Source organism: Myxine glutinosa, chromosome 4 (genome assembly GCF_964187855.1).
Source record: "Myxine glutinosa chromosome 4, kmMyxGlut1.1, whole genome shotgun sequence".
In the NCBI taxonomy this organism is placed as follows: domain Eukaryota; kingdom Metazoa; phylum Chordata; class Myxini; order Myxiniformes; family Myxinidae; genus Myxine; species Myxine glutinosa.
Genome location: NC_136264.1, coordinates 22390558 through 22417861, shown reverse-complemented (window position 1 = coordinate 22417861; position 27304 = coordinate 22390558). Strand labels below are relative to the sequence as shown.

Sequence of the window (27304 nt, the reverse complement as noted above, 5' to 3'; positions counted from 1 at the left end):
AATTGAAATAAAATACAGTATAAAGATTTTAAAGGGTGCAGAAAATAACTTTTTCAGATGTTTACTGCTGTTAATGCAGTGTCTTTTACACCACCTTATTTAACACATTGCTTTAGTTCTTCATACCTGTTATTTGTGTCCTTCATGACATCCTTAAAAACAGTAGGTTTCCTGTTTGGAATGATTTTTAATTTGGTGTCATTCAAGCAGATAAATAGGGAAAAAATTTCACTCTTCTCTGTGAATATGCGATCGGGATGAATTCAGAGACAAAGTATTGTTAACCTGCAGGTTCATGTTCTAATTCATGTTCTAATTCATGTTCAAATTATAACATTCAATTGAAATTACGTTGTTCTTCGATCATAAAGTGACATTTGTATAATTTATTGTGTGGCCATTGGCAACTCAAAGGTGGGCTGTTATGATGTTTGTTTGTTCCCCTCCACTGCCAAACTCTGCAACTCTTTACCTTCTCATGTATTTCCAAACACTTAAGATCTTCACCTTTTCAAAAAGGTGGCTTTTTTACTTCCTCAAAAACTCTTGGACTATTCTCTCTTTCTACACTTTTATATCAATGCAGCTCTTTTATTTAAGGCCTGGCCTCGAGGACTATATAAAGCCTTCAACATAAAAAAAAGACGACAGACAAAGTTAATCAATTGCTTAACCTTACTTTTAGTTTCTCGAATGTGAGGTAATGATTTAGAATAGGTACACCGTATCCCTGCGCATCGTAAGAGGCGACTAAGGGTTTGCATCATGAAGGGCATCCGGCCATAAAACATTGCCTCAAACAGGGAACCATGATTGTCATGGGGCCCGCAAGGCTAACCCCCATTCTAGCCAGGAAAATGGCCTTAAAACGATTATTCATACTCATTCAATGTGAGATAATGAGTTTCAGTAATTTTGAGGTTAGGTTTGGGTTCATAGCTATCAAGTCCTGAGGTGGTGTGCCTCCCTCTTCTTCCAAAAAAATCGCACCTGTGTCAGAAGGAAGTGATGCAATTTGACATTATGTGTGCAATCCATGCAAGTTCCAGGAGTTCCAGATGCTGACACATTAGAACCCTTTAGATTTACCCTTGAGAACCCTTCATAATTACCCTTTAAAACCCTTTCGAATTACCCTTTAGCACCCATTAAAGTTACCCTTTAGAACCCTTTAGAATTGAACACGGTAGAGTAGAAAGGTTATTCTTCGTGGTTTTTTTCGGATGGATTGAGTTTTTTGATGTTTCCCGAAAGGAACTTCAATTGTCACGGCTGGGAGGACGGCAAGGACAACGCGCAAGCTTAGATAAAACAGGTGTTCAAGTGACAATTTCCGGATTTTCTTGCATGATGAATTTATTCATCTCTACATTCAATTAACTGTTGATTTGAATTGCTTTACTGTAATTTCCTGTTGGATTTTGCAATTCGTATTTCATTGGTTCCATACAATGCTACTGCTAACAGTGCACACACGTGTGGTTTTCTGTACACCATCATCCCCAAGAAATATTATCTGCATGTGTGTTGCCTCGCCTCACGATCATACGTGGTCCCTGTATGCCCAAGCGTGCTTGGCCGCAGTCTCTTTGTGTAAGAAAAGTAGATTGTGCAAGTGCATCATGCACGCCAAATTGCAAAAGTTTCGTTCTGTTAGCACTATTAACTTTGGTACTTGTATCAACAAAGTGCCTATTTCTACCTCTATACTACGTCTTGTTTATACCAGGTTCGTAAACCTTCCTTTATAATAAAGTATGTTTTGATGCGTACTTCTCTTCAGTTCTGATTACCCTGAAAACGATTTTCTCCTGATGTAAGCATTCGCTGGGTTTCACGTGGTTAACGATGTTGAAATTTCCTTGTGTCTTGTGCCCAATCGGTGAAATAAAAAATCTCCGAACACATCTTCAGGTCGCTCAGCACGAAAACGTAATCGCTCCAATATTTCCACTTCCATAGCAGCAATGTTTATGCCATGCAATATGAGAAATAAATCACAAAGAAAGGATTTTTTTGTTATGATCCTACAGATGATGATAATTGCAAGAACAACACATGTGAGCATAATTGCACCAACACTTTTGGTGGTTACAACTGCAGCTGCAATTCTGGCTACATCGTTTCAGCATCTGACCTCACAAAATGTGAAGGTAGGCAATTGCTTTCTGAATGGAGGAGATGGTACATTGCAGTTTTAAAAGATATGGTTAGTTGGATGAATGGTGCATAATATTTTTCATATGAATGTTGGTTTGACAGTTTTAATGTGTGTCACAGGAGGAGCGATTTCATTAGGTTCAAATTTCACCTGGGCATTTGTTTATACTCATCACTAACCATGTCTGTATAATTACAAAAACGGTGACTGTTCCACTCTCTTTATCTCACTTGTGGCCATGTTGATGTTCAGCACATCAATTAAAGCAAGAATCATGCCATGGGTGTTCTTACCAGTGCTATAACGACAAATTATAATTAATCATCGATGAATATGAATCTGCATTGATAACCAAAAGTGTTGAGTTGGTGGTTTTGAACCATCATCATGCGTAACACAAAAAAGAAAACAATTTTTGGCTGCCAAATACAATGTTGATCATTAGAGAGAGCTCTAGTCTTAAAACTTTGATCCTCTAATTTCTAGATAATATATTTGCTGGGAAATTTAAAAGAGACAAGTAGAGCTACATTCAAAGCACACCGCCCCATTGCCAAATAAATAAATAACATATCCTCCAGCACGCGACATTGCCAGGATGCCTTCGGCGCCCGGCAATGCTGCAGTGCAGCACATAGAGACGGAATTGGGAGGGAGCGGTGCACAATAATTGATTGATTAATTGTGTAATAAAAATAAATAAATTATAATCGTAAAATAATTAATTGCTTTATCAATTGGCTAATAGCATACCTCAACCACCAGTGTTTCATCTGAATCAAACTTTTTGAAAATTAATTAAGTAAATTATATAATAATTTAATAAGTAATCAATTAATTGATTAATCAATAAATGAAAAAATCAAAAATACTCTTTACAGCCAAAGCACGTGCTCTCTATTATGCCCAAATTGTATCTTAGCTCAAAGAATGGCTGAGATATCGCCCGGACAAACAAACAAGAAAGAAAACGGAGTGAACATCGAGTACTCCCTTTTGGCGCACTGTTTTAGCCAAAGCACATACTCAGTATTTTGCCCAAATTTCAGCTTCCATTCTCAAAGGATGGCTGAGATATCGCCTGGACAAATAAACAAGAAAGAAAACGGAGTGAAAACTGTGTACTCCCTTTTGGTGCACGCCATTGCCTGGCCCCCTTCAGTCCCCATCGATGACGTCATGCAGTGCCTGGAGATGGAATCGGAAAGGAGCAGTGTCCAGTTTACGTTGGCTTCCTTTCCAATTGAGCTTCTTGCATTACTTGTTAAATCAAGAACGGGCACAGTGGGCCCACAGGGCAAAGGGCAGCCGAAAATCGAATTTTGTGACTATGATCAAGGAACTACTCAAATTTGGAATATACAGCAAAACCCCATTTTACGCCATTTCGACCTACATCAAATCCGACTTTACGCCACTCTTCTAGAGTAAATTTCAGTTCAGCGAACGTCATTATGTGCGACTTTACGTCACTCCTACATCACAATAGGAGGACGTGAAAAAAATTAATTTTTCCTTAAAATATATATTTAAAATAAATAAAATAGTACATAAAAATTAACAATAAAAGAAGCTAAAAAACAATTTAAAATACAATAAAAGGCACATTAAAAATATTTTTTAAATGTACGTACAGTATACCTACGCGTAGCTGCTGGTTCTCGTTCAAAACAAAGGCGACGCCATATGCATTTTGTCCTGTGCTGCAGTCGGGTGCTTGCTTTGCCTTTCGCTGTTATTTTTGTGATTATTCCTTTACTGTGTCTGTGTTAGCCATGGGTCCTAAGAAGGATAGTGCTTGTGTTTCCAAGCGTAATGTGGTTACGATGGAAGATAAGTTAAATCTGATTAAAAGGTATGAAAAAGGTGAAAAAGTGTCGGTAATAGCACATGCCTTAGGGCTGACACGGTCGACGGTATCGACCATCATTCATGATAGGAAACGTATTCTCGCATACGTCACTGAAAAAGCGCCGTCGGCGAAGACTGCTGCCATGAATGTGAAGAGGGGTCAGATTTTAGACGAGATGGAGAGACTCCTTTCGTTGTGGATCGAACGCCAGACCCATGAACGCATACCAACGAGCCAGCTGCTGATACAGGAGAAGGCGAAGTCTTTGTTTCAGGATCTTCTGAAGAAGTACCCGGAGGATACGGACACAACCTTCGTTGCAAGCTCTGGATGGTTTGCATGCTTTAAACGGCGCTTCAGCTTGCACAACGTCAAGATTCAGGGCGAAGCCGCAGCTGCCGACACCGTAGCCGCCGAGGAATTTCCTGCCACATTGAAGAAGATCATTGAGGACGAGGGATTCTTGCCTGAGCAGATCTTCAACATCGACAAAGCGGGCCTTTTTTGGAAGAGGATGCCCGACAGATCCTTTATCTCGAAGGAGGAGAAGACCATGCCACGCTACAAAGTCGCGAAGGAGCGGCTAACACTAATGCTTGGGGGTAATTGCACCGGCGACTTCAAGCTGAAGCCGCTCTTGGTGTATCATGCGGCGAACCCCCGGGCACTTAAGAACATCCCGAAAGCGTCTCTTCCCATCATTTGGATGAATAATATGAAGGCATGGGTAACCGTCATAATTTTTGAAGAATGGTTCATCAATCATTTCATCCCGGCTGTCAAGAGCTATTGTCGAGAGAAGAAAAATCAATTTAAATTGCTGCTGATTTTGGACAATGCACCTGGCCATCCCACTAACCTCAGTGATTTCGACCCCAATGTGAAGGTGGTGTACTTGCCACCCAACACCACATCGCTCATCCAGCCTATGGACCAGGGTGTGATAGCGCTTTTTAAGCGCTACTATCTCCGCCGCACTCTTCGTCAGGCTGTTGATGCAACGTCGGAGGAGGAAGGCATCAACATCCGGCAGTTTTGGAAAAACTATAACATCTACCAGGCAGTGCTTAACATCAATGCTGCATGGTTGGAGGTTACGCAGTCGGCGATAAATGGGGTGTGGAAGCGTTTGTACCCCCACCTTGTTAATGATTTCACGGGGTTTGATGCGCCAGTCAAGGCTGTGTCTAAAAACTTGGTTTCCTTCAGCGCTGACCTGGAGATGGAGTTGGAGGAGGAGGATTTCGACGGTTTGATCGTGGCACACAAGCAGCCTTTAACTAATGAGGACTTAATGGTGTTGAAGGAAGAGCGCCGCAAAGAGGATGAGCTTCCAGAACCAGAGCCAAGGAAATTCACCGTAGCCGAAATGCAGAAAGGTTTTCATCACCTCTCCAAGTGTCTTCCAATATTTGAGGCACAAGACCCAAACGCCAAGCGTTTTGCAAAAATGATGAATGGCACCAGTGACCTTTTTCTCCCGTATAGGACCATCTTACCTGAGAAGAAGCGCACAATTCAAGGGACTTTGGATCAGTTCCTACTTAATGTCGAGAAACGCAAGGCCTCTACTAGTTTTGATGAGTCGCCGAAGAAGCCCCGCATATAGTGTTCATTACTCTTTTAAAAATATGGCTAAAATGTGTTTTTTGTGTTCAGAAGAGACGCCAAATTTAAGGTGAATAACATAATTTTATTAATTTTATTTATTATTCTTTACAAATTCATTTATTAATTGTGTTCATTACTCATTAAAAAATATGACTAAAATGTGTTTTTAGTGTTCTTTAAGGTTTAGCGATAGTTATATACTTTTGCGAGTTATTTACTCTAGTTTTACGGTGTTTGTCTTCATTTTAAAGCATTTTTAAGGCATTACGCCCAGTTTACGTCCTAAACCGAGTTACGTCATGGCTTATGGAACCAATTAATGACGTAGGCCGGGGTATTGCTGTACAGTGCCTATAGAAAGTCTACACACCCTTTCAAACTTTTCACCATTTGTCGCCCTTATAGCCTGGAATTAAATTGCATGAAATCAGACTTTTTCCACCTTTATTTACACATCATAACCTACAATTTCCAAGTGAAAAACAAATTAGACAAATTTCAGAAGATTAATTAAAAATACAAAACGAGAATATCTTGGTTGGATAAGTGTCTACCCCCCTTATAATAGCAATTGTAAATTAGCTCAGGTGTAACCAATAACCCTCAAAATCACACACCAAGTTAATTGGCCTCTACTTGTGTTAAATTGTCGTGATTCTGATTATTTCAGAATAAAATCAGCTGTTCCTGTGGGTTTCCTCTGCTGGGTAGTGCATTTCACAGCAAAGACTCAACCATGAGCACCAAGGAACTTTTAAAAGTTGTGGAAAAGCACAGATCTAGGGATGGGTGTAAAAAATATTTCAAAGGCCTTAAATATCCCTTGGAGCACAGTCAAGCCAATCGTTAGGAAGTGGAAGGCATATGGTACCACGAAGACCCTGCCTAGATCAGGCCGTCCCACCAAACTGGATGACCAAGCAAGGAGGAGACTGATAAGAGAGGCCACCTAGAGGCCAATGGCAACTTTTAAAGAGCTACAGGCCTTAATGGCAAAGACTGGTCACTATGTGCATGTGACAAAAATATTCCAAGCACTCCACAAGTCTGGCTTGTTTGGTAGGGTGGCAAGAAGGAAGCCATTACTCAAAAATGCCCACCTTGAGTCCCGTTTGAGGTATGGAAAAAACCACTCGAGATTCTGAGGCCATGTGGAAAAAAGTTTTGTGGTCTGATGAAACAAAGATGGAACCTTTTGGGCTAAATGCAGAACATTACATTTGGCGCAAACCCAACACTGCACATTGCCCAAAGAACACCATCCCTACTGTGAAGTATGGTGGTGGCAGCATCATATTATGGGGATGTTTCTCATCAGCAGGGACTGGGGCACTTTTTGGGATGGAAGGGAAAATGGATGGAGCAAAATACAGAAAAATCCAAGAGGAAAACCTGCTGTCCTCTGCAAGAAAGCTGAAATTGGGACGGAAGTTCAACTTTCAGCATGACAACGACCTGAAGCACACAGCCATAGCTACACTGAAATGGCTAAGGAACAAAAAGATAAATGTCCTTGAGTGGCCCAGTCAGAGTCCCGACTTAAATCCAATTAAAAATCTGTGGCCTGACTTGAAAATTGCTGTCCATCAACACTTTCCACACCACTTCTATGAGCTTGACCAGTGTATTTGTACAGAATAATGGGCAAATATTGCCCAATCAAGGTGTGCAAAGTTGGTAGAGACCTATCCAAACAGACCCACAGTTGTAATTGCTGTCAAATGCACTTCCACCAAGTATTAACTCAGGGGGATGGACACTGATCCAACGAAGATCGTCTAGTTTTGTATTTTTAATTAATTTTCTGCAATTAGTAGAAGTTGCTTTTCACTTGGAAAACGTTGGGTGACAATGTGTAAATAAAGGTGGAAAAAGTCTGATTTAATGCAATTTAATTTCGGCTTTTAGGCAACAAAAGGTGAAAATTTTGAAAGGGGTTGTAGACTTTCTATAGCCACTGTGCATGAACTCGATGTTTATGTCTCCAAGATAATGAAGTTTCATATCCAGAGGAACAACATTCGTGGAGTGGCAGCTTTGCTACTTCTACTAAAATGCAATGAAACATGAGATAAATTAAAGAAAATCACCTGTTGTCATTACCTATATCTCAGCCACTAATCATGTCAGCATCATGAAACTTTATCTACTGGAACTAAGTAACAGCGTCTATGTCTGGAATGAGTTTCATTGGGTAAGCGTTACGGAACAGAAAATTCACATGAATAGGCAAAATGTCAAAAAGGTGCTTTTTTGACTCCACCAAATTCCGACAGGATTGTCAAAGTTACAACCAGTCATTATAGATTCAGCAACAATTCAGCTGCAATATATCTATCCATTTGAGTAGTTACTCGATGATGGTCACAATACTGAATGATAGAGACGAGTGGCCCTTGGCCTAAAGGCTTTTTCAACAGCAACAAGACGGAACATTGAATCAATGGCAGTGCCTCGCCAGGGTGTATAGATTATATTATAATCGAGAGTGAACGATCTATATGAAAGTAGATCTGCATGTGAATTCACATATTGACTGTCATAAAGGTAATGGGTGAGGTTAAATGAGATCCTCAGATGCAAAAGACACAAATCGGGATTGATCCTCCAGCACACGTTAATCGAGTGATTCAAAACAGTTGGTGAATAAATGAGTCAAACTGATGTACATCTGAAATAATGTGATAGAATAACATACTGACAATTTTCTATGGAGTCAAATTGTAAAACTGTGGAATTATACCACCTTAATTGAACCCTAATACATCCAAAATGAAACAATCAATATGTTCATTTATAAACAAAGATTAATTGTTGAATTCAGGGGCAAAATATCCTCATCTGAATGTGCATGTGAGATCGTGATCCGGATTTCCAGAATTACTGCTATCAACTCCTCGAACAACGTTCAGCTTCTGTGGCTACAACATTTAATTCACTCCAAGTCTGAAAATATATGGCTACTTTATAAACTCGTTTCCTTTTTCCAACAGATATTAATGAATGTGACAATTCAACTGCGTGCGTGAAAAATGCCAAGTGCATCAATCTGAATGGAACCTACAACTGCATCTGCCGGGAAGGGTTTGTTGGAAACGGTGATATTTCCTGCCAAGGTGTGTGTGTTGGTTTGATTCCTGTGCTGAATTATTTTATTTTCATATTAATCTGTTACTCATAGTTGGGAGCTGTTTACCCTGAATGACTTATCCCATGGAAAGACTGCTGTGCAGATTGAATTAATTAATAATTTATTATACAAGAGAGATTTAATAATTTCTCTCAATAATCGTTTTTTATTGCAACAGATTTTATGGGACAGATGGTATTGTCTGAGATGGTTTTGTATTGTTTCATCATTCCATTCTGTCTGAGGACATTTCTTCATGTTTTGTTGTTGATGATGATTTTCTTTGGGACAATATGATGATATGAGTTTAATATTTTTGTTCTGAATTTCATTCATATCAGATATTGATGAATGTACAACTCAAAAGGTCTGTGGAAATCACTCAATATGCCTGAACGTGATCGGTTCACATAATTGCTCATGTGAGAGAGGCTACGAAGGAGATCCCTGTGTGGGTAAGTTCTTCTCTAATTCGCATCTCAGCTTTTTATAAAATAAACATACATCAAATTCCCTGTCATACATCAAATTACCCGAGCACATTTAATGATTAGGTCTTGAAATAATATGTATTCATGCTATTGTGCTTTAATCTGTGCGAAATTCTCACTGTCAGTACAAACACTATACTAAGACTAAAGCTTTAAAATGCGGCCTTCAACCGAGTTGATGTTCCCCGAAGCTACCCGAGGATTGGTTGTAGTTAATTATTTTGAGATAGGTCTGTGTTAGTTTAGTTAAAACCTGATCTTACAACCTTCAAACCATTCTGTATTTATTTTATTTGGCATTTGCTTCTCATATTTATTTTGGTAAATTGGTCACTGTGTTACATTAGCTTTATTGCACTTTTATATCACTTCTGTCCTTTGCCTTCATCTCATTGCTTCATTCATAATGTTGCATTATAATAAATCTCCTTCAATACTTTGATAACAGAAAATACATTCCTATATACAGACTTGGCATTTAATATGGAATATTTTTTTGTGGGGGTGAACGTACTTTTCAAGATGTCTTAGAACCAAAAGTTCATTGCAATTATGTTGAAATTATTCTAGATTTTGTTAATGTGACCTTTAAAAGAAACAAAAACCACATTTGACATTTCGAAACAAATAAATTGATCCTTGAAAGTGATGTAAACTGATATCGAACTCAATTCATGGACAGTACTGTGTTAAACTTCTGTACGTTTTCCAGAAGTATCTCTTTATTTTGCACATTATACAAAAAAAAATTCAACAAAAACAAATGTTAAATTACGACTGGGATTACGGACAGTAAAATTACTGTTCAGTACTTCGTGTAACCCCCACGAGCATTCAGGAGAGCACGTACACGTTGAGGCATGCGGTTCACGAGATTTGCCAAGGTTTGGACAGGAATCTCTTGCCATGCAGTGACAATAGCCTGCTGCAATTCACGCACAGAGGTCGGCTGCTGGTCCAAGTGGTCGATTTGACGCGTTAATTCTGCCCACAAGTTCTCTATCGGATTCATATCCGGGGACATGGTAGGCCACTCCATATGCTCTACACCACGGTCAGCAAGAAAGTGTTGGATCATGCGAGCACGATGAGGCCATGCATTGTCATCTTGGAAGACAAAGTTTCCTCGAAAGGCTGCACGAGCAAATGGAAGCAATGTTTCTTCCAGAATGGCCCTGTACTTGAACTGGTTCAGGATTCCATTCAGAACAACCAGGTCAGTTTTGCCCCCTGCATGAAAAGCACCCCAAACGGTCACGGACCATCTCCAGAGGAAGCGGCAATAACTTTTGGAGACGTGCAGCAGTTGTTTTCCACTAATACAGAACGCAACAACCCTTGTATACCCGACTGTGAAGCCAATCATCAAATGCACCTGTCCGTACATTTTGCCACGCCACCTGTGATATAATCCTGTTGTTGACTTCTTGCTGCGACAGACAATCAGTGGCATGGTTCTTTTAACAAATAAATCACCAAAGTGTAAAAGAAACTCACCAGATTGATATATTGAGTCAGGAAAGTAAACCCAAGTCAAGAAAAAAAAAAAATTCCATATTAAATGCCAAGTCTGTATTGTGTGTGTGTGTGTGTGTGTGTGTGTGTGTGTGTGTGTGTGTGTGTGTGTGTGTGTGTGTGTGTGTGTGTGTGTGTGTGTGTGTGTGTGTGTGTTATATATATATATATATATATATATATATAGATATATATATTGTTGCGGATCTCCAAACGTCGGCTCTCCCCTTATCAAGGGGGGGGGGGGGGGATGGGGGTTAATCCCCTTGTCCTTTTATCTGGCCGACGGGAGTCCTGGAAGTTATAACGTCCTTCTCGGCGCGGCGTTAGGTCGGGTTTGTTAGGCCTAGGGATTCGCTACTACCTCAGTACTAACGCCGACCGGAAACGAGGGAATAACTCCCGCTCGAATCACGGATATGGATGGAATATTGCCGAGCGGATAGCAATCCGCGACCCGAGCTGTTAACAGGTGACTAGACCCGATTGTAGCAGTTCCGAATCGTGCCACGCTTACCCAATTAGAGAAAAGACTGATGCGATCGGATTAGAGGAAACCAGGAAAATAGGAAGAACAGATCAATTTATTACAAATGTACAAGAGAAGAGGAAACAAAAGAAATGTACATGAAAGAAAGAGGAAGGAAAAGTACACAGGGCAGTCTTAATTGCAGTCTTAACTTATTCCCTGGACAAACGGGCCCGTCTCACACACACACACTCACACGGGGATTGCAGATGAACAGGTTGATGGTCACCAGCGCGTCCAGGCTCCAGTCCGGCTCCGGTCCAGCAGACGAAAAACCCGGCAGGCAGCTCTTCACGTATCGTAACGCGAACAGACAATTATAATGACGGGGGAAGGCTGGTATATTGCGTCCGTAGTATGCGCACTACTCGCTCCAAGCACCCCCTCTCCAATGTCCTGCTTTGAAATACCTATAGAGCGAGCCCTCTTTGATCAAGCGCATGAGCTTCCTCTGTGCACAGTTCTGTAATCAGCACGCTTCCTTGCAGTCCTCGCTTGGTAATCGCATTAGTCCTTTACAATCGCATCAGCGCTTTCCACAATGATCAGTCCTTTTACCGAGCGCGATTCCTTGCAGTCCTCGCTTGGTAATCGCATTAGTCCTGTAAAAGGGCTTTGTGCGCTGGCTTTTATAAGTCAAGCCAGCGATCGCTCCACAAACCCCAACCACGCCCTGTCAGACGATATCACTCCAGCCCTAGTTGGCTGGTTATCGCTTACCAGCCCCGCCCTGATGGCTGGGTGACGTGGCCACACCTCCTCCCTGGCGTTCCGCCCCTTTTTCCGGCCCTCACCTCATGGCTTATGGCGGTGTTGAGCAAGCTCAAGGGCAGCGAAGGCGTGGTTTGGGCAGAAGCCCAGCGAGGTTGCAAACGCCGCTGGCCCTAAAGGGCGAGGGCGATGGCTAGCGCTTAATGGCGTCGCTTGGAGGGGAGGCTGGCAAAATGGACGAGTGGGGACCTACTCTTATTTGATTGATGCAACGCAGATTCAACTATTGGAAGATGGCCTTATCTAACACATATTAAGAAATAACTGACGTCCTATGGTGACATACGTGTTGCTTGTGGCCTACCTATGGGGTACTACCTTTAACCTTTATTGATGTGATATTTATTTACAAGTGTGGGTTCTCAAAACCACAACAATATATATATATATATATATATATATATATATACAGACTTGGCATTTAATATGGAATTTTTTTTTGTGGGGGTGAACTTACTTTTCAAGATGCCTTAGAACCAAAAGTTCATTGGAATTATGTTGAAATTATTCTAGATTTTGTTAATGTGACCTTTAAAAGAAACAAAAAACACATTTGACATTTCGAAACAAATAAATTGATCCTTGAAAGTGATGTAAACTGATATCAAACTCAATTAATGGACAGTACTGTGTTAAACTTCTGTACGTTTTCCAGAAGTAGCTCTTCATTTTGCACATTAGCCAAATTCTTTTTTAACAAAAACAAAAGTTAAATTACGACTGGGATTATGGACAGTAAAATTACAGTTCAGTACTTCGTGTAACCCCCACGAGCATTCAGGAGAGCACGTACACGTTGAGGCATGCTGTTCACGAGATTTGCCAAGGTTTGGACAGGAATCGCTTGCCATGCAGTGACAATAGCCTGCTGCAATTCACGCACAGAGGTCGGCTGCTGGTCCAAGTGGTCGATTTGACGCGTTAATTCTGCCCACAATTTCTCTGTCGGATTCATATCCGGAGACATGGCAGGCCACTCCATATGCTCTACACCACGGTCAGCAAGAAAGTGTTGGATCATGCGAGCACGATGAGGCCGTGCATTGTCATCTTGGAAGACAAAGTTTCCTCGAAAGGCTGCACGAGCAAATGGAAGCAATGTTTCTTCCAGAATGGCTCTGTAGTTGAACTGGTTCAGGTTTCCATTCAGAACAACCAGGTCAGTTTTGCCCCCTGCATGAACAGCAGCCCAAACGGTCACCCCACCACCTCCAGCTTGGACTCTTGGCACTATACAATCTTTGTTGTAGGCTTCATGCACTTGTCTGCGCACTCGGATGTGGCCATCTTGACGATAGACCAGAAATCTAGACTCGTCACTGAAGATCACGTGATTCCAGTGTCCTGGCTGCCATTAACGGTGCTCTCTGGCCCACTGCAATCAGCGCTGGCGGTGTTGTCTGGTCAGGCGTGGCTTTCTCAGGGGATGCCTGGCACGATAGCCTGCTTGAACCAGTCCTTGGTTGACTAGCCTTCTGGATACAGGCACATTTTCAGTTGCTGCCACTCAGCCCTAAGGCGATTAGCTGACTTGGTACGGCCATTGCGGACTAACCGGTGCAGCTGGCGATCATCCCTCCTTGTGGTTCTGCGGGGACGTCCTGGCCTCGGTATTGGAGTAGGGACACCCCTCTGAACATTTTGTTTCAGGATCTTTGACACCTGACCTTGAGTGATGCCATACTGCCGAGCAATAGCATGCTGTTTCATGCCGTAATTTCGGAAAGCCACCACTCCATGACAAACAGCATTGTCGAGTTGACGGACCATCTCCAGAGGAAGCGGCAATAACTTTTGGAGACGTGCAGCAGTTGTTTTCCACTAATACAGAACGCAACAACCCTTGTATACCCGACTGTGAAGCCAATCATCAAATGCACCTGTCCGTACATTTTGCCACGCCACCTGTGATATAATCCTGTTGTTGACTTCTTGCTGCAACAGACAATCAGTGACATGGTTCTTTTAACAAATAAATCACCAAAGTGTAAAAGAAACTCACCAGATTGATATACTGAGTTAAGAAAGTAAACCCGTCAAGAAAAAAAAAATATTCCATATTAAATGCCAAGTCTGTATATATATATATATATTTATTTATAGATAGATATATGTACATACATATATATATATTGTATTTCATGTATCACACACATTATACAATTACGAGGGGATATGATGGAGATATTCTCGATATTGAAGGGAATTGTGTGGACAAAATACGTGCAGAACAGACAGTGATAGTACCAGGGGAATTAGCCTAAGAGTAAAGAAAAGGCGAATTAAGACCGTAATAAGACAAGGGTCTGTCACTCAGAGAGCAGTTAATGCATGGAATGGTCTCCCTGGAAAGGTAATGGCAGCAGAAACAGTAGATAGCTTTATATTGGAATTAGATTGGTACTCAGAAGCATTGGGGATAAAGGAGTACAGATACATTTTCAGGACTTGAAGATAATTTGCGTATGGCTGGGTGATTGTGTACATCTGTGCTGAGTGTGATGGCTATGAGAGGGTCTCGTCAAGGGATAGTGTGTGGTTGGTGTTGTATATCCTTCACGATAAAACTACTTTCACCCACCCCGCACCCAAAGAAAAACCAAATAAGTAAATTAAACACACAAAAAAATCCCATTTTAATTTTAATACCTTTGTATTATCACTGCGCCTGCCACAACTTTCACATTCCAACTCCTCGCCCATTTTCCCAATTAGTTGAATTTGTGTTGATGGATTTAATCAATCTGGTGTTGGTGTGGCAGAGACATGATGGTCCGAATGGCCACCTCATGTGTCGAGCTATTATTCCTTGTTATACTTACTACTCCAATACACTTGCCTCTAACCTGTCTAGCCTGTGTCCAAATCTCGTTCCAGCGACAAACTGTCATCCTGGTATTTCACAGGCAGGGTGATTCATCAATATGTGTGCTATCCCTTGGATGGACGTTAGCCGGGCGTCCCATCTGCTGGCATTAGTTGATGGATGTTAAAGATCCCGCGGTGTCTATCGCAAACACCATGGACAAATTCCAAATTCCTGCCGTAACGTTTGTTGAACGTCAGGCCTGGCCAGTCATTTCGTGAATGACTTGAACCAATCTTCCCCCAGCCAACCACACATAAATGTGGGAATAATTGTGGCCATTAAAGAAGAAGAAATTTACTACCCTATTCTGAGTCATTGCAAGTCCCCTATTGTTTCTCAGCAACCTATTCTGTCAGCCTGAAAATAATTTTTTTCACAATCGTTGAAAATCCTGGTTGTTGCATTTATAATATCACGAGGAAATGTTAAAATAACATCTTTATTCTTGGTATTGTTAAATAACATATTCATGTTAAAATAACTAAATTCAGGAAATTAAAATGTTCTGCTATTATTTTGAAAAATCTCCTTTCATGTTTCACAGATGTGGATGAATGCAACGGAAACAATGATTGTCATTCCAATGCAACCTGTTCCAATACGGATGGTGGCCATAACTGTGCCTGCAAGGAAGGATTTACTGGCAATGGATTGGTTTGCATCGATGTTGATGAATGTGAAAGCAGCAGCACAAACGAGTGTGATCCGAGCAGCACGTTGTGTGTAAATGGAATTGGGAAGTACGTGTGTGAATGTCGCACTGGATATGAAAACCTTTCTGCAGGAAAATGTCAAGGTGAGGTTTTCAGCCATAATTTTTTGGGTAGGGATAAAGTCAAACTTCCTATTGCTTATCAAGTTTGCTTCAGCAAAGTTATTCAGAAGAGATGCTTTCTGTCTGCAATTATCATTATCTAAAAGATCCCACAGGATCTCACAACACTGCTGTTCGGAATCCTCCATAATCAGGTCTGTTATTTGGGGGCATCTTAACTTTATTTTATTGCTATGTGATTAATGGTCCATACAATCCATGGGGCATTGGGAATGTTTTACCACGCCATTTGGGATGATGCATTGAAAGCTTGATCATTGTGCGCTGCGCACTCACGATTACCGAGCCAATGACATGAATAGTTAAACATATGCTGGTATATTAACATGCTAAAAGGTCGGACACATGGGCGACAGATCACATAACGACGCTTGTTTGCAAAAAGAAATGCCTTTATTAAACTACAAAGCAAAACCAAAATGTAGCAACAATGTGAAGCATGGAGGATGCGACTCGATGTCGATTGTGCTGCAGAACAGCAATAAATAGGCTCTGATATTATCTCACCTTTTATCTCGAAATTAAACCGGGTTGCAAGTTTGTGCGTTTCCTCCACAAGCCAATCAGTAAATTACATGCATCCCTTGCAAAACCATCCCATTTTGCAAATTGTTTAGAATTGTTTTCCTTTGAGATGTGCCTCAACTCAATTCAAACATGCTAAATTACTAATTGGAACACAATGTTGCTTCAACGAAAAGCCATTTCTATTAAATATAACAAACAAGAGATGTTGTTGTTGCATACCCCAAGCATGTCAAGATCTGACCATCGACCATTTTGTTCCACATTAATTGAAAGGGTGCTAGAGCCCCAACTTGTGGATTGGACTTTGTCAAGTTCGTTAGGGCAGGGTTTTTTGGAATTTGGCCAGTGTGTCAGCATCATTCGCCAACTCTTTGTAAAATACACCACGGGATATTTACCATCAACCACAAGTCAATGCTGGTAAATGGGCTGACAACTCATGGTCATTTGAGAGACGGAACACTTTTTGATGCAATATTATTGTGCGATTGAGCTTGCCATATTAAAATATGGCCGGATTATATGGCCTCGTCCAAGAAGAAGATTGACACATTTCATGCATGATATAGTCAAGGATAAAGTGCCAAAGTATAAAAGTGATGCAATATGTGTTTTCGATTTGAAGATTGAGGCTCTTAGAAAAGTGAGATATGGCAAGAGGAGTATATTCTGTGTTCAAAAGAAATTGCACATTAACTTGTACTGGCAACGGTACCCGTCCTACAGGCGGGGCTTCAATTGGGAGGCCAAAATGAAATGGCAAAATATCAGAAATTTAAGGCTTTTTTTTATTTTAAACGACTTATATAAACATCCGTTAAATCTTATCACACGCAAATCATCAAAATCTAAACAGTATTTGTAGAATTTCAATAAAAACCACATCACTGTTCATATCGGTAAATATTATTCCATCATGTTTGGAAAAATTGGAAAATTGGGAAAAAATTGGAAAAACAATATAGCCTATTTTACTCCAGGGGTTACCAGGATTACCCACCCAAAATTTCCTTGCGATTGGTTCAGCCGTTTTTGCGGTAACTGGGAACGGACAGACGGACAGACATTTGGTGAATTATAGTAAGATTAACTTGTTTCCAACTCAGACTTGAAGTTTCTTCAGAGGAAAACATTATATTTATATATATTGTTACGGACGCGGTTAAAGATGTTATTTACCGAGCGGTTGGTATTACCGCGACCGAACAGTTATTCCCCGACTAATACCCGATTTGCCCCAAACTTTGGCCGGATCGCGCCACCGCTATTCAATCGGGAAAACTCTAAAGCGACCGAATGCAAAGAGGAAAACGAAGGCAAAGAAAGGTTTGGAAATACTACTAAATTTATTTACTATTCACACACATAAGCAAAAAGACAGCAGTCACGTTTATTTACAAGCACATGAGACGCAGGTGACACAGTGAAAATACTAGCTTATACAGACTTATTGTTACTACCCAGGGACAAGACAAAAGACAGACTACGAGCACACTTACACGGGGAATGATGATAGGGATGGCAGGTGGGTGGCTGGTGGATGGCTGGCGGGATAGGGAGGTCCAACTAGTTCTGCAGCTGATCGACTCGTGGGCAGCCGCCGCTCCTTCGCGGCCCTGCTCCAAACTGCCGTCCAGGCCTCACGCTGCTGTGGCTGCAGTTTCGGCTGCTCCAGCTGCAGCAAATGCAGTTTCAGTGGCTCGAGCTGCAGCAAGTGCAGTTTCGGTGGCTCGAGCTGCAGTGAGTGCAGTTTCGGTGGCTCGAGCTGCAGTTCAACCCTGGACTTCTTCTCGTCTCTCTGTCGTCAAAGCTCATCTCCCTTGTCTGCTGCTTGGGAAACGCCCTGCCGTGGGTTATATAGGCCCCACCCCTCAACCTTCGCGAACCTCCTCGATGTTTCTTTCCACACCCTCTCCAAGTCCAACCCCTTGTTCGTGGTTGGTTGAGTGGGGTTGACTTACTCCTCCCCTCTATGACGAGGTGGGACCCGCCTTTCTTCCCCAACCCTGCCTCGTGGCCAATGGCGGCAATAGTTGGAGCGGAGGTAGTTTCCAATCGACGAGAGGGGGAATGGAGGTTTTGGGAGTGGGAATGAAGGGAATCTATCTCTTTCACTGGTGCAATGGAGTATTTCAATTAATGGGAGACACAGCCTTACCCTAAAACACATAATAAGATATAACTGTTGAACAGGGGTATTCTATGATTAGCTGTGGTGTGGATGCTTTATGGACTAATTATGGGATGCCCTTTTGACCTTTACACAGCTCCGGAGGCAGGAGGGGCCAGAATAAACAATCATAATAATACACACAATAAAAAAATTACAGTCCTCATGTCCGCAACAATATATATATATATATATATATATATATATATATATGTATGTATGTATGTATGTATGTACGTATGTATGTATATGTGTATGTATATATATATATATTGTAACGATTTTGAGAAGTGTGTAACGGTTTTTTGAGAAGTGTAACAATTTTGGAGGAAGTGTAACGAATGTGAAAACGTTACAATGTGAACGTTACAAACGTACGGTACCACCCTGTTAATGTAAATAATGGTCGCAGTCAGCGTCCTAGTTAATTGCATGGAATATACACGCAGGTCACGATATATCTTTTAAATAGTGTATTTCCTTATTCCATGTAGGCTAAGTATGTGTTTTCCCACTAGATTGACTTTGCATTGTATCAAACAAAATAAGCGTAGGCCCTTCCAATTTCCCCAAAACCTCCCTTCCATTTGCCTTCCGCATTTTGGTCGGTTTTTCTCTTCAACCACCATTGGCCACGAGGTAAGGTTGGAGAAGAAAGGTGTGTCTCCACCTCGTCAGAAGAGGGAAGGAGTGAACCGGCCCTAACAGCCAATCAACACCGCGGTGAGTGACCCGGTAGGCGTGCCCTCGGAGTCGGCGGCTTGATTTCGCCCGAGGTGATAAAAGCGCCTGCAGGGGACTGCTTGGAGAGATGAGCTGGAGCCTGGAGATGACCCTGGGAGAGGAGCAAAGAGGCTGCACCAAAGAGAGGCGGTGAGATGCGAAACGCTCCAAGCCAAAGAGGAGAGGTACTCGGAAAGGAAACCAGCTTTGGAGAGACGCGCTGAAAGGAGGGAGACGGCTCCACCAGGAAGAAGAGGAGCAGGTGTGCCGAGCCAGCGCGTGACGTCTACAGCAGCGGATACGCGACGGAGGATTTTCCCGCCAAAAACCGCGAGGAATTGAGAGCTGCTACCTCCGGCCTGGCCTCCCTCTCCAGCAATCTACCTCAAGCCCTACCTGCCTGCAATATCCCCCCGTGTAAGTGTGAACGTCGTCTGTCCTACTCGTTGTCTTGGGGTTAAGTAAAAATGAATAGGGTAAGTTAAGGATTCGCTGTGTCACTGTTTCTTCCATCCTTTGCTGGTGTGCGTATAATAAATCTGTTCTTCCTCCGTATTCTTCTTCTTCTTTTTCATTCTCTTGCGATCGCTTTAGAGATTTCCCGATTGAATATCCGTGGGGCGATCTGGTCAACGTCGGGTGAAATCGGGTTTTAATCGGGGAGTAACTGTTCGGACGCGGTTAAATACACCACCGCTCGGTCAATATAACATCTAAAAGCCGCGTCTGTAACAATTGGTGTCGAGGAGTTGGATTCGAACCTGGGACTAAATTTGTTAGGCCCAAATTTTGGAACACCAATTGTACTATTAGAGTAACAATTGGTGTCGAGGAGGGAGATCGGACCCGAAGCGCGCTTAACGCGCTCAAAATTACAAGCTGCCGAAATTTATTTTGTTTTATAAAGCAAAACCCGAATTTTGAGATCGCGCCATGGACAATCAAGGCGATCGGATGTCGGTGGGAGAGATAGACAGGGTGGAATCGACCCAGGACCTCGGGGAAATGTATGTGGAGGAAAGGGAGGAGGAGAAAAATGGCAATGTGGTTGCGGAGGTTTCAGACGCACAAAATGGCGCCCTCGCGCACGTGGTTGAGGGGGCCACGGTCGCGGAACCAATGAGCGCGACCCAAATGCAAGCCTTCATGACCCAATTCATGGTGGAAATGCAGAAAAATAACGATAGTGAGAAAATGGAAAGCAGAAAAATGGGGGCCCTTATGGACAGGCTAGAAGCCAAAATGGGACAAATGGGGAACCGGATGGATGCTCAGGGTGAGCGATTGGAGGGCCAAATGGGGGTAATGGGAAACCAAATGGGGGTAATGGGAAACCAAATGGGGGTAATGAGGGACGAAGCGAGGGGTACCGGTGAGGAGTTAGACAAGAAATTTGGGAAGTTAGACAAAAATTTTGAGGGGTTAGACAACGGGATAAAAGAGGTAAAGAATGGGTTAATGGGGGTAGAAAACAGAATGGCCGCTCAAGAAAATCAAATGGAAGGGATGCAAAAGGGGTTAGAGGGGGTAGAAAATAGAATGGCTGCCCAGGAGAATCAGATAGAGGGAGTGAAAAGTGGGTTAGAGGGGTTAGAAAACAGTATGGAAGGCAAATTGAGGGACATGAGGGACCAAGCGGAAAGGGAAGTTAACCAAATGGGGCAGCAGATAGAGGGGGTCAGAATGGGGGTAGAAACCAAACTGGATGCTCACAGGGAGGAAATGGAGCAGATGAGGGTGGCATCTGGGCAGGAGATGCAAGTGATGGGAGAGGAGATCAGAAGAGGGGTAAGTGAGGAGGTTTCGGGGCTGCGCGAGGAGGTAAAGCGAGGCGAAAAGCGTATAGAGAAAGAGGTGAGAAATAATACGGCAAAGTTACAGGGGGGAATAGAAGATCTGACGAAAGGAGTAGAACAGCTGACAGAGGGACAAACTAAGTTAGTGGAGCAGGTTCAAAAGAACACTGCGGTACTAGGAGGGTTAAAGGCGACACAAAAAGAAATTAAAAACGAATTAATAGCGACGCAGAGGCAATGTCAGATGGTACGGGAGGAACTGACAATGAGGGTGGAAGAGGTGACAGAAGCAATGGAGACGAAGGACCGGGAGGTAAGGACGCACGTAGAAACGGTCACGGTAGCCTTAGAGGACGAACTTGAGGAGACGCACCGAGAAATAAAAGAGGTTAAACAAAAATTAGAGGAAGTGGGAGAAGAGGTGAGTGAAATTAAAAAGGGACGGACAGAAACTAAGAGGGAGATAAAGGAGGAAGTCATGGAATATGTACAAGGTCTGTGTTCAAATCATGATGTGATGCTCACTAACCAAATAAAGAGTTTGCAGGTGGCAGAGGAGGTGAGACGAAGTACGGAGGTGAGTGGCAATGTATATGATGTGAGGAAAGCTTCAGTCGGCTTGGGGATTGGTTTGGATCCGGGTGTTCGTGAAAGGCCGTTGGTGAGGTGTGTGACAGGACAGGTGTGCGAAAAAAGAGGTGTGCGAGAATGTCCGACCATGGGGTGTGTGAGGAAAAAGTGCACGCCGAGGAGTGAGTGTACCGTCAAGAGTGAGTTGGTCGAAGCGCGTGTGCGAGGGAGCACAGGGAAGCGCGGTGTGGTGAGTGTTACGGAGGAAGTAACGAAGAAGTGTGCGCGGGAGGATGCGCGAGAAAGGTGTGTAACGGACGGGTGCATGGGGAAAGCGCATGCTGTCAAGAGTAAGGGAGAATGCATGCCTGTGGTGAGTGTTACGGAGGAAGTAACGAAGAAGTGTGCGCGGGAGGATGCGCGAGAAAGGTGTGTAACGGACGGGTGCATGGGGAAAGCGCATGCTGTCAAGAGTAAGGGAGAATGCATGCCTGTGGTGAGTGTTACGGAGGAAGTAACGAAGAAGTGTGCGCGGGAGGATGCGCGAGAAAGGTGTGTGACGGACGGGTGCATGGGGAAAGCGCATGCTGTCAAGAGTAAGGGTGAGTGCGCGACCGAGAGTGGAGGTGAGAGTAGTGAGAGTGACAAGGAGAGTGAGCTGGTTGTGACAGGTGAGCGAGGATGTACACATGGAATAGAAGGATGCACACCTGGAATGGTAGAGCGTGAGTGGGAATGCACGCTGGAATTGGTAGTGAGACACGTGGTTGGGTGTGCGGGTGAGGGCACACCTGTGATTGTCACAAAGGAGGTGACCGAGGAGGGGGCGCGAAGCGGTGTATTGGTGAGGTGTGCGAGCAACGAATGTGTGCCAAAGTGTTCGGTGGTCAGGTGTGTGACCAAGTCGGTGAGCGGAATGAGTGTACCGAGGTGTGAAAGAAAAGGTACGAGGAGAATGGGAACGGCTGCATGTATGAGCAAGAAAGAGGTAGCGTATGCATGTAGGCCTGCAGGTGAAGCGTCGACGGTAACCGGGTTAAAGGTTAGGTCGACTTTTAGCCGGATCGGGCCCTCGGTGCGTGCCGGGCTTCGCGTGCCGCGAGAACCAGCGGAGATCCGAGCCACGGCGGGTTCGAAAGGACCGCCGTGCGCGATCCACGCTGGGCCTCGCGTGGAGCGGCCGCGTCCGGGCTCCACAAGGCGGAGCGGGCAGCTCGATAGGAAGGGTCGTCATGGCGACCACTTTCTATTGAGACGTGCCGGCAGGTCGAGATCGGGACATTGGATGGCTCCACGCCGAAGTGGTGCATGGGATCTCGGCCCGGGTAAGCCTCCGTCCCTGCCCCGAATGCGGGACGTATCCAGCCGCTGGCACAAAACGACCCGCGTTCATTGCTCGGCTGTACGAAGCCGGGCTGTAGATGTGAATTGGCGCACCGAGAGGATGTAATAAGTAGACGGGTGATGGTGGTAGTGATAGTGATTTAAAACGAAATTTAGAAAAGTGAATAGAATTGGCAGTAAATGGAAAATTTTTGAATTGTTGGATTTGGACGAGCGAAATTGGTAGTGAGAGACCCCCGATGTGGTGGGATGGCAAATCCACCATCCCTCACAAGGTGGGGGCAAATGCGCAATAGTTTATGGGGTGGCTATGACAACCGAGCCAGGGAGGGCTTGGATAATGATAGGGATCTAGAAGAGATTGACATTAGGTGACGTTAAGGTTAGTTAGTGACTGATACCTGTAGTGGGGACACAGGTAGATTAGTATGGATGATAATGACGTGGGAGCGCAATAGTTTAAAGGGACGACTGGGAAGCGCAAGTTTCAGAGGGGAGTAGTTAGCTGAGATGATGCCGTGTGTGTGAGGATTGAACAGGTGAGAATGGAACAGGTGTGATTGCACAGGTGTGCAACTGAACAGGTGTGTGGAGCAGTGTATGAGGGAGTAGTGGTGATTGCGTGTTGTGTTGACCAAATGGTCCAGGAAGAAAGGAGGGTGCAGGTGGCACCAGGTATGATTGCACAGGTGTGCAACGACAGGTGAATGAAGAACAGGTGTATGTGGCTGTATGGAATAAATGGTATGGAGTAGTGAAATGGATGGTCGTGGAGTGAGAATGGTGGAAATTGTGGAGTGGAGTGGATGGTGCGAAGGTGTGAATGGGGGAAGAGTGGACCCCCATCGCGGATACCCGGGGCGGGTAGTGTAAGTGTTAGGTAGAGGGTACAGGTAAATTGTGGTTGGATATTGGCATCTGTGGTGCGGGTGACAGAATGGTATGTGGATGGGTGCGTTGGTGTTGTGGAAATGGCTGGGCGTGTAGCCTGTTAGTGTGTGTAGTTGGTTTGGGCACTCCACCACTGTAAGGATGTCGGCCAGGTGAGGCCGCAGGTGGGCTCTGGGAGCCGGTAGTAGTTGTGTGGATGGGGCCCGAGGATCCGGAGGACGGACCCGGGTAGCCCAGTGCCAGAGGGCACCAAGGGGTGACAGAGCCAGGAGAGGGGCTGTCCCCAGTTAGTTAGGTTGGGGTGAGGAGCTAGGTAAGCTCGGGTGGCAACTACAGTGGTGGAGGTGTGCAGGTGGGTAGACCTGTTGGGAGAGGTACACGTCGCAGCCCAGAAATTGTGCTAGAGCACCGGGAGATGAATCGGGGGAGTGAGACCCCAAAAATTGAGGAGCACCACAGTTTGGCCAATGGGAATTGGTTATTAGAACCCGTAGTGTAAGGTGGCCAATGGATTGGCAGGGAAAGACCCCGGGTAGTGTAAAGTGTGTTAAAGTCATTTAGAGGATAGGTAGGATGAAGGATCTCCTCGCACCATCTGCATCCACTCACCTGAGGTGACAGGTACTCCACACCATGCCATGTTTTGATTATTTTTTATGATGCAAATGTTTGGATTGTGAGACGCATCATGACGTGGGTGTGACATTGTGCTTTGATGTTCCATCTCTGCCTCCTTATGAGGATTGATGATGAATTTGGTGATGGCAAATTTTGAAGTAAAGGGATTGTGGGGACGAATTTGGTATAGGGGAAATATGGGGAAGACGTGACAGTAGTGACGAATTTGTAAATGTGTAGATTTTTGTACATATGGGGTGAGAACAAGGGTAGGGTAGGTGACAGGGGGGTGACGTACGGTAGGGACGAGCTTTCTCACTTCGGCCTCCGTACGCATTTCACCTTGCATTGCCTTATTGACGTGTACCCTTGTGACCTTACCCCTCGCTCAATTGTCTTTCTTTTGTCTCCCACATGACCTGTGCGCCATTGGGTGCCGATGGGAGCGTGCGTGAGGTGGCCATTGTGCGCCCGAGATTCCCAGAACCAGCATGCATTGCGTTGATGTACCACTTTATGGACCGCTGTTCTGCGGCCAAGTACCACTTGATGGACCCCAGGTTCTGGGGCAGGGCACCTCTGTTGGAAACCGGCCATAGTGGCCAGGGAATCTTGCTTGCGGACCTCGGTAAGGTGGCACCTATGCCAAAGAGGTGGACCACCCTTAGTTGGCCCCTGAGGCCCTAAATAAAAATGGACACAAGTTGTGCTTTTTATTATGTCCAAATAGGCCGCATGAAGCCTGAAGACGTCGGGAAGAACATCGGCCCAGCAGAGAAAGAGAAGACCACCACCAGTTGTTTTGTTGTGTTTATTATGAACCATGGTGACCGCACCGGATGGTGCTTTTGGGTGCTTTGTGGTGTTTGGGTGCTTTTGGGTGCTTTGGTGGTATTGGTACTGGTGCATCGATGCAATGCGTGCTGTCTCCTCCCTCCCAACAGGAATTTCTTTTTCTTGTTCCCTAAAAAGAAAAAAAAAAAAAAAGAGAAAAACACAGGTCCTGGGTTGCGTTGTAAATAAGAAATCACGTCATTGTAAATAATGCTCCCCACCGTAAATGTATAGTTTGAGAATAATCCCGTAATTCGGTTAGCTGTGGGTTTGAGTCTGTTAGACAGGATGCAATGCAATAGGGGGACATACTTATTTGTGTTTTAAAATTGTCACACTCAGGGTCAGGTTAATTGTAGAGGGAATTACACCTACGTGCCACACTAAGTTAAAGTTTAATAGGTCCGAGGACGGACCTGAAGAAAGGGGGGGTGCAGTGTAACGATTTTGAGAAGTGTGTAACGGTTTTTTGAGAAGTGTAACAATTTTGGAGGAAGTGTAACGAATGTGAAAACGTTACAATGTGAACGTTACAAACGTACGGTACCACCCTGTTAATGTAAATAATGGTCGCAGTCAGCGTCCTAGTTAATTGCATGGAATATACACGCAGGTCACGATATATCTTTTAAATAGTGTATTTCCTTATTCCATGTAGGCTAAGTATGTGTTTTCCCACTAGATTGACTTTGCATTGTATCAAACAAAATAAGCGTAGGCCCTTCCAATTTCCCCAAAACCTCCCTTCCATTTGCCTTCCGCATTTTGGTCGGTTTTTCTCTTCAACCACCATTGGCCACGAGGTAAGGTTGGAGAAGAAAGGTGTGTCTCCACCTCGTCAGAAGAGGGAAGGAGTGAACCGGCCCTAACAGCCAATCAACACCGCGGTGAGTGACCCGGTAGGCGTGCCCTCGGAGTCGGCGGCTTGATTTCGCCCGAGGTGATAAAAGCGCCTGCAGGGGACTGCTTGGAGAGATGAGCTGGAGCCTGGAGATGACCCTGGGAGAGGAGCAAAGAGGCTGCACCAAAGAGAGGCGGTGAGATGCGAAACGCTCCAAGCCAAAGAGGAGAGGTACTCGGAAAGGAAACCAGCTTTGGAGAGACGCGCTGAAAGGAGGGAGACGGCTCCACCAGGAAGAAGAGGAGCAGGTGTGCCGAGCCAGCGCGTGACGTCTACAGCAGCGGATACGCGACGGAGGATTTTCCCGCCAAAAACCGCGAGGAATTGAGAGCTGCTACCTCCGGCCTGGCCTCCCTCTCCAGCAATCTACCTCAAGCCCTACCTGCCTGCAATATCCCCCCGTGTAAGTGTGAACGTCGTCTGTCCTACTCGTTGTCTTGGGGTTAAGTAAAAATGAATAGGGTAAGTTAAGGATTCGCTGTGTCACTGTTTCTTCCATCCTTTGCTGGTGTGCGTATAATAAATCTGTTCTTCCTCCGTATTCTTCTTCTTCTTTTTCATTCTCTTGCGATCGCTTTAGAGATTTCCCGATTGAATATCCGTGGGGCGATCTGGTCAACGTCGGGTGAAATCGGGTTTTAATCGGGGAGTAACTGTTCGGACGCGGTTAAATACACCACCGCTCGGTCAATATAACATCTAAAAGCCGCGTCTGTAACAATATATATATATATATATATATGTATGTATGTATGTATGTATGTATGTATGTACGTATGTATGTATATGTGTATGTATATATATATATATATATATATATATATATAACACACACACACACATACATATATATATATATATATATATATATATATATATATATATATATATATATATATATATATATATATATATATATATATATATATATATATATATAACACACACACACACACACACACACATACATACATACATACATTCATACATACTTACATTACATACATACATACATTACATTACATTACATACATACATACATACATACATACATACATATATATATATATATATATATATATATATATATATATATATATATATATATATATATATATATATATATATATATTGTTGCGGATCTCCCGAAGCCCGTCCATGTTAC

General features: G+C 43.7%; 1 protein-coding gene across 1 annotated transcript in view; it reads left to right on the top strand.

The window, feature by feature from the left end:
- LOC137425815 (uncharacterized) overlaps positions 1-27304 on the top strand; it is a 1363480-nt gene that overhangs the window by 1280922 nt on the left and 55254 nt on the right. The window contains exons 109-112 of the mRNA XM_078775194.1: positions 2034-2153; positions 8618-8740; positions 9096-9209; positions 15474-15725. Of these exons, the coding sequence (XP_078631320.1) occupies positions 2034-2153; positions 8618-8740; positions 9096-9209; positions 15474-15725 (609 nt within the window). The remainder of the gene's footprint in view (positions 1-2033; positions 2154-8617; positions 8741-9095; positions 9210-15473; positions 15726-27304) is intronic.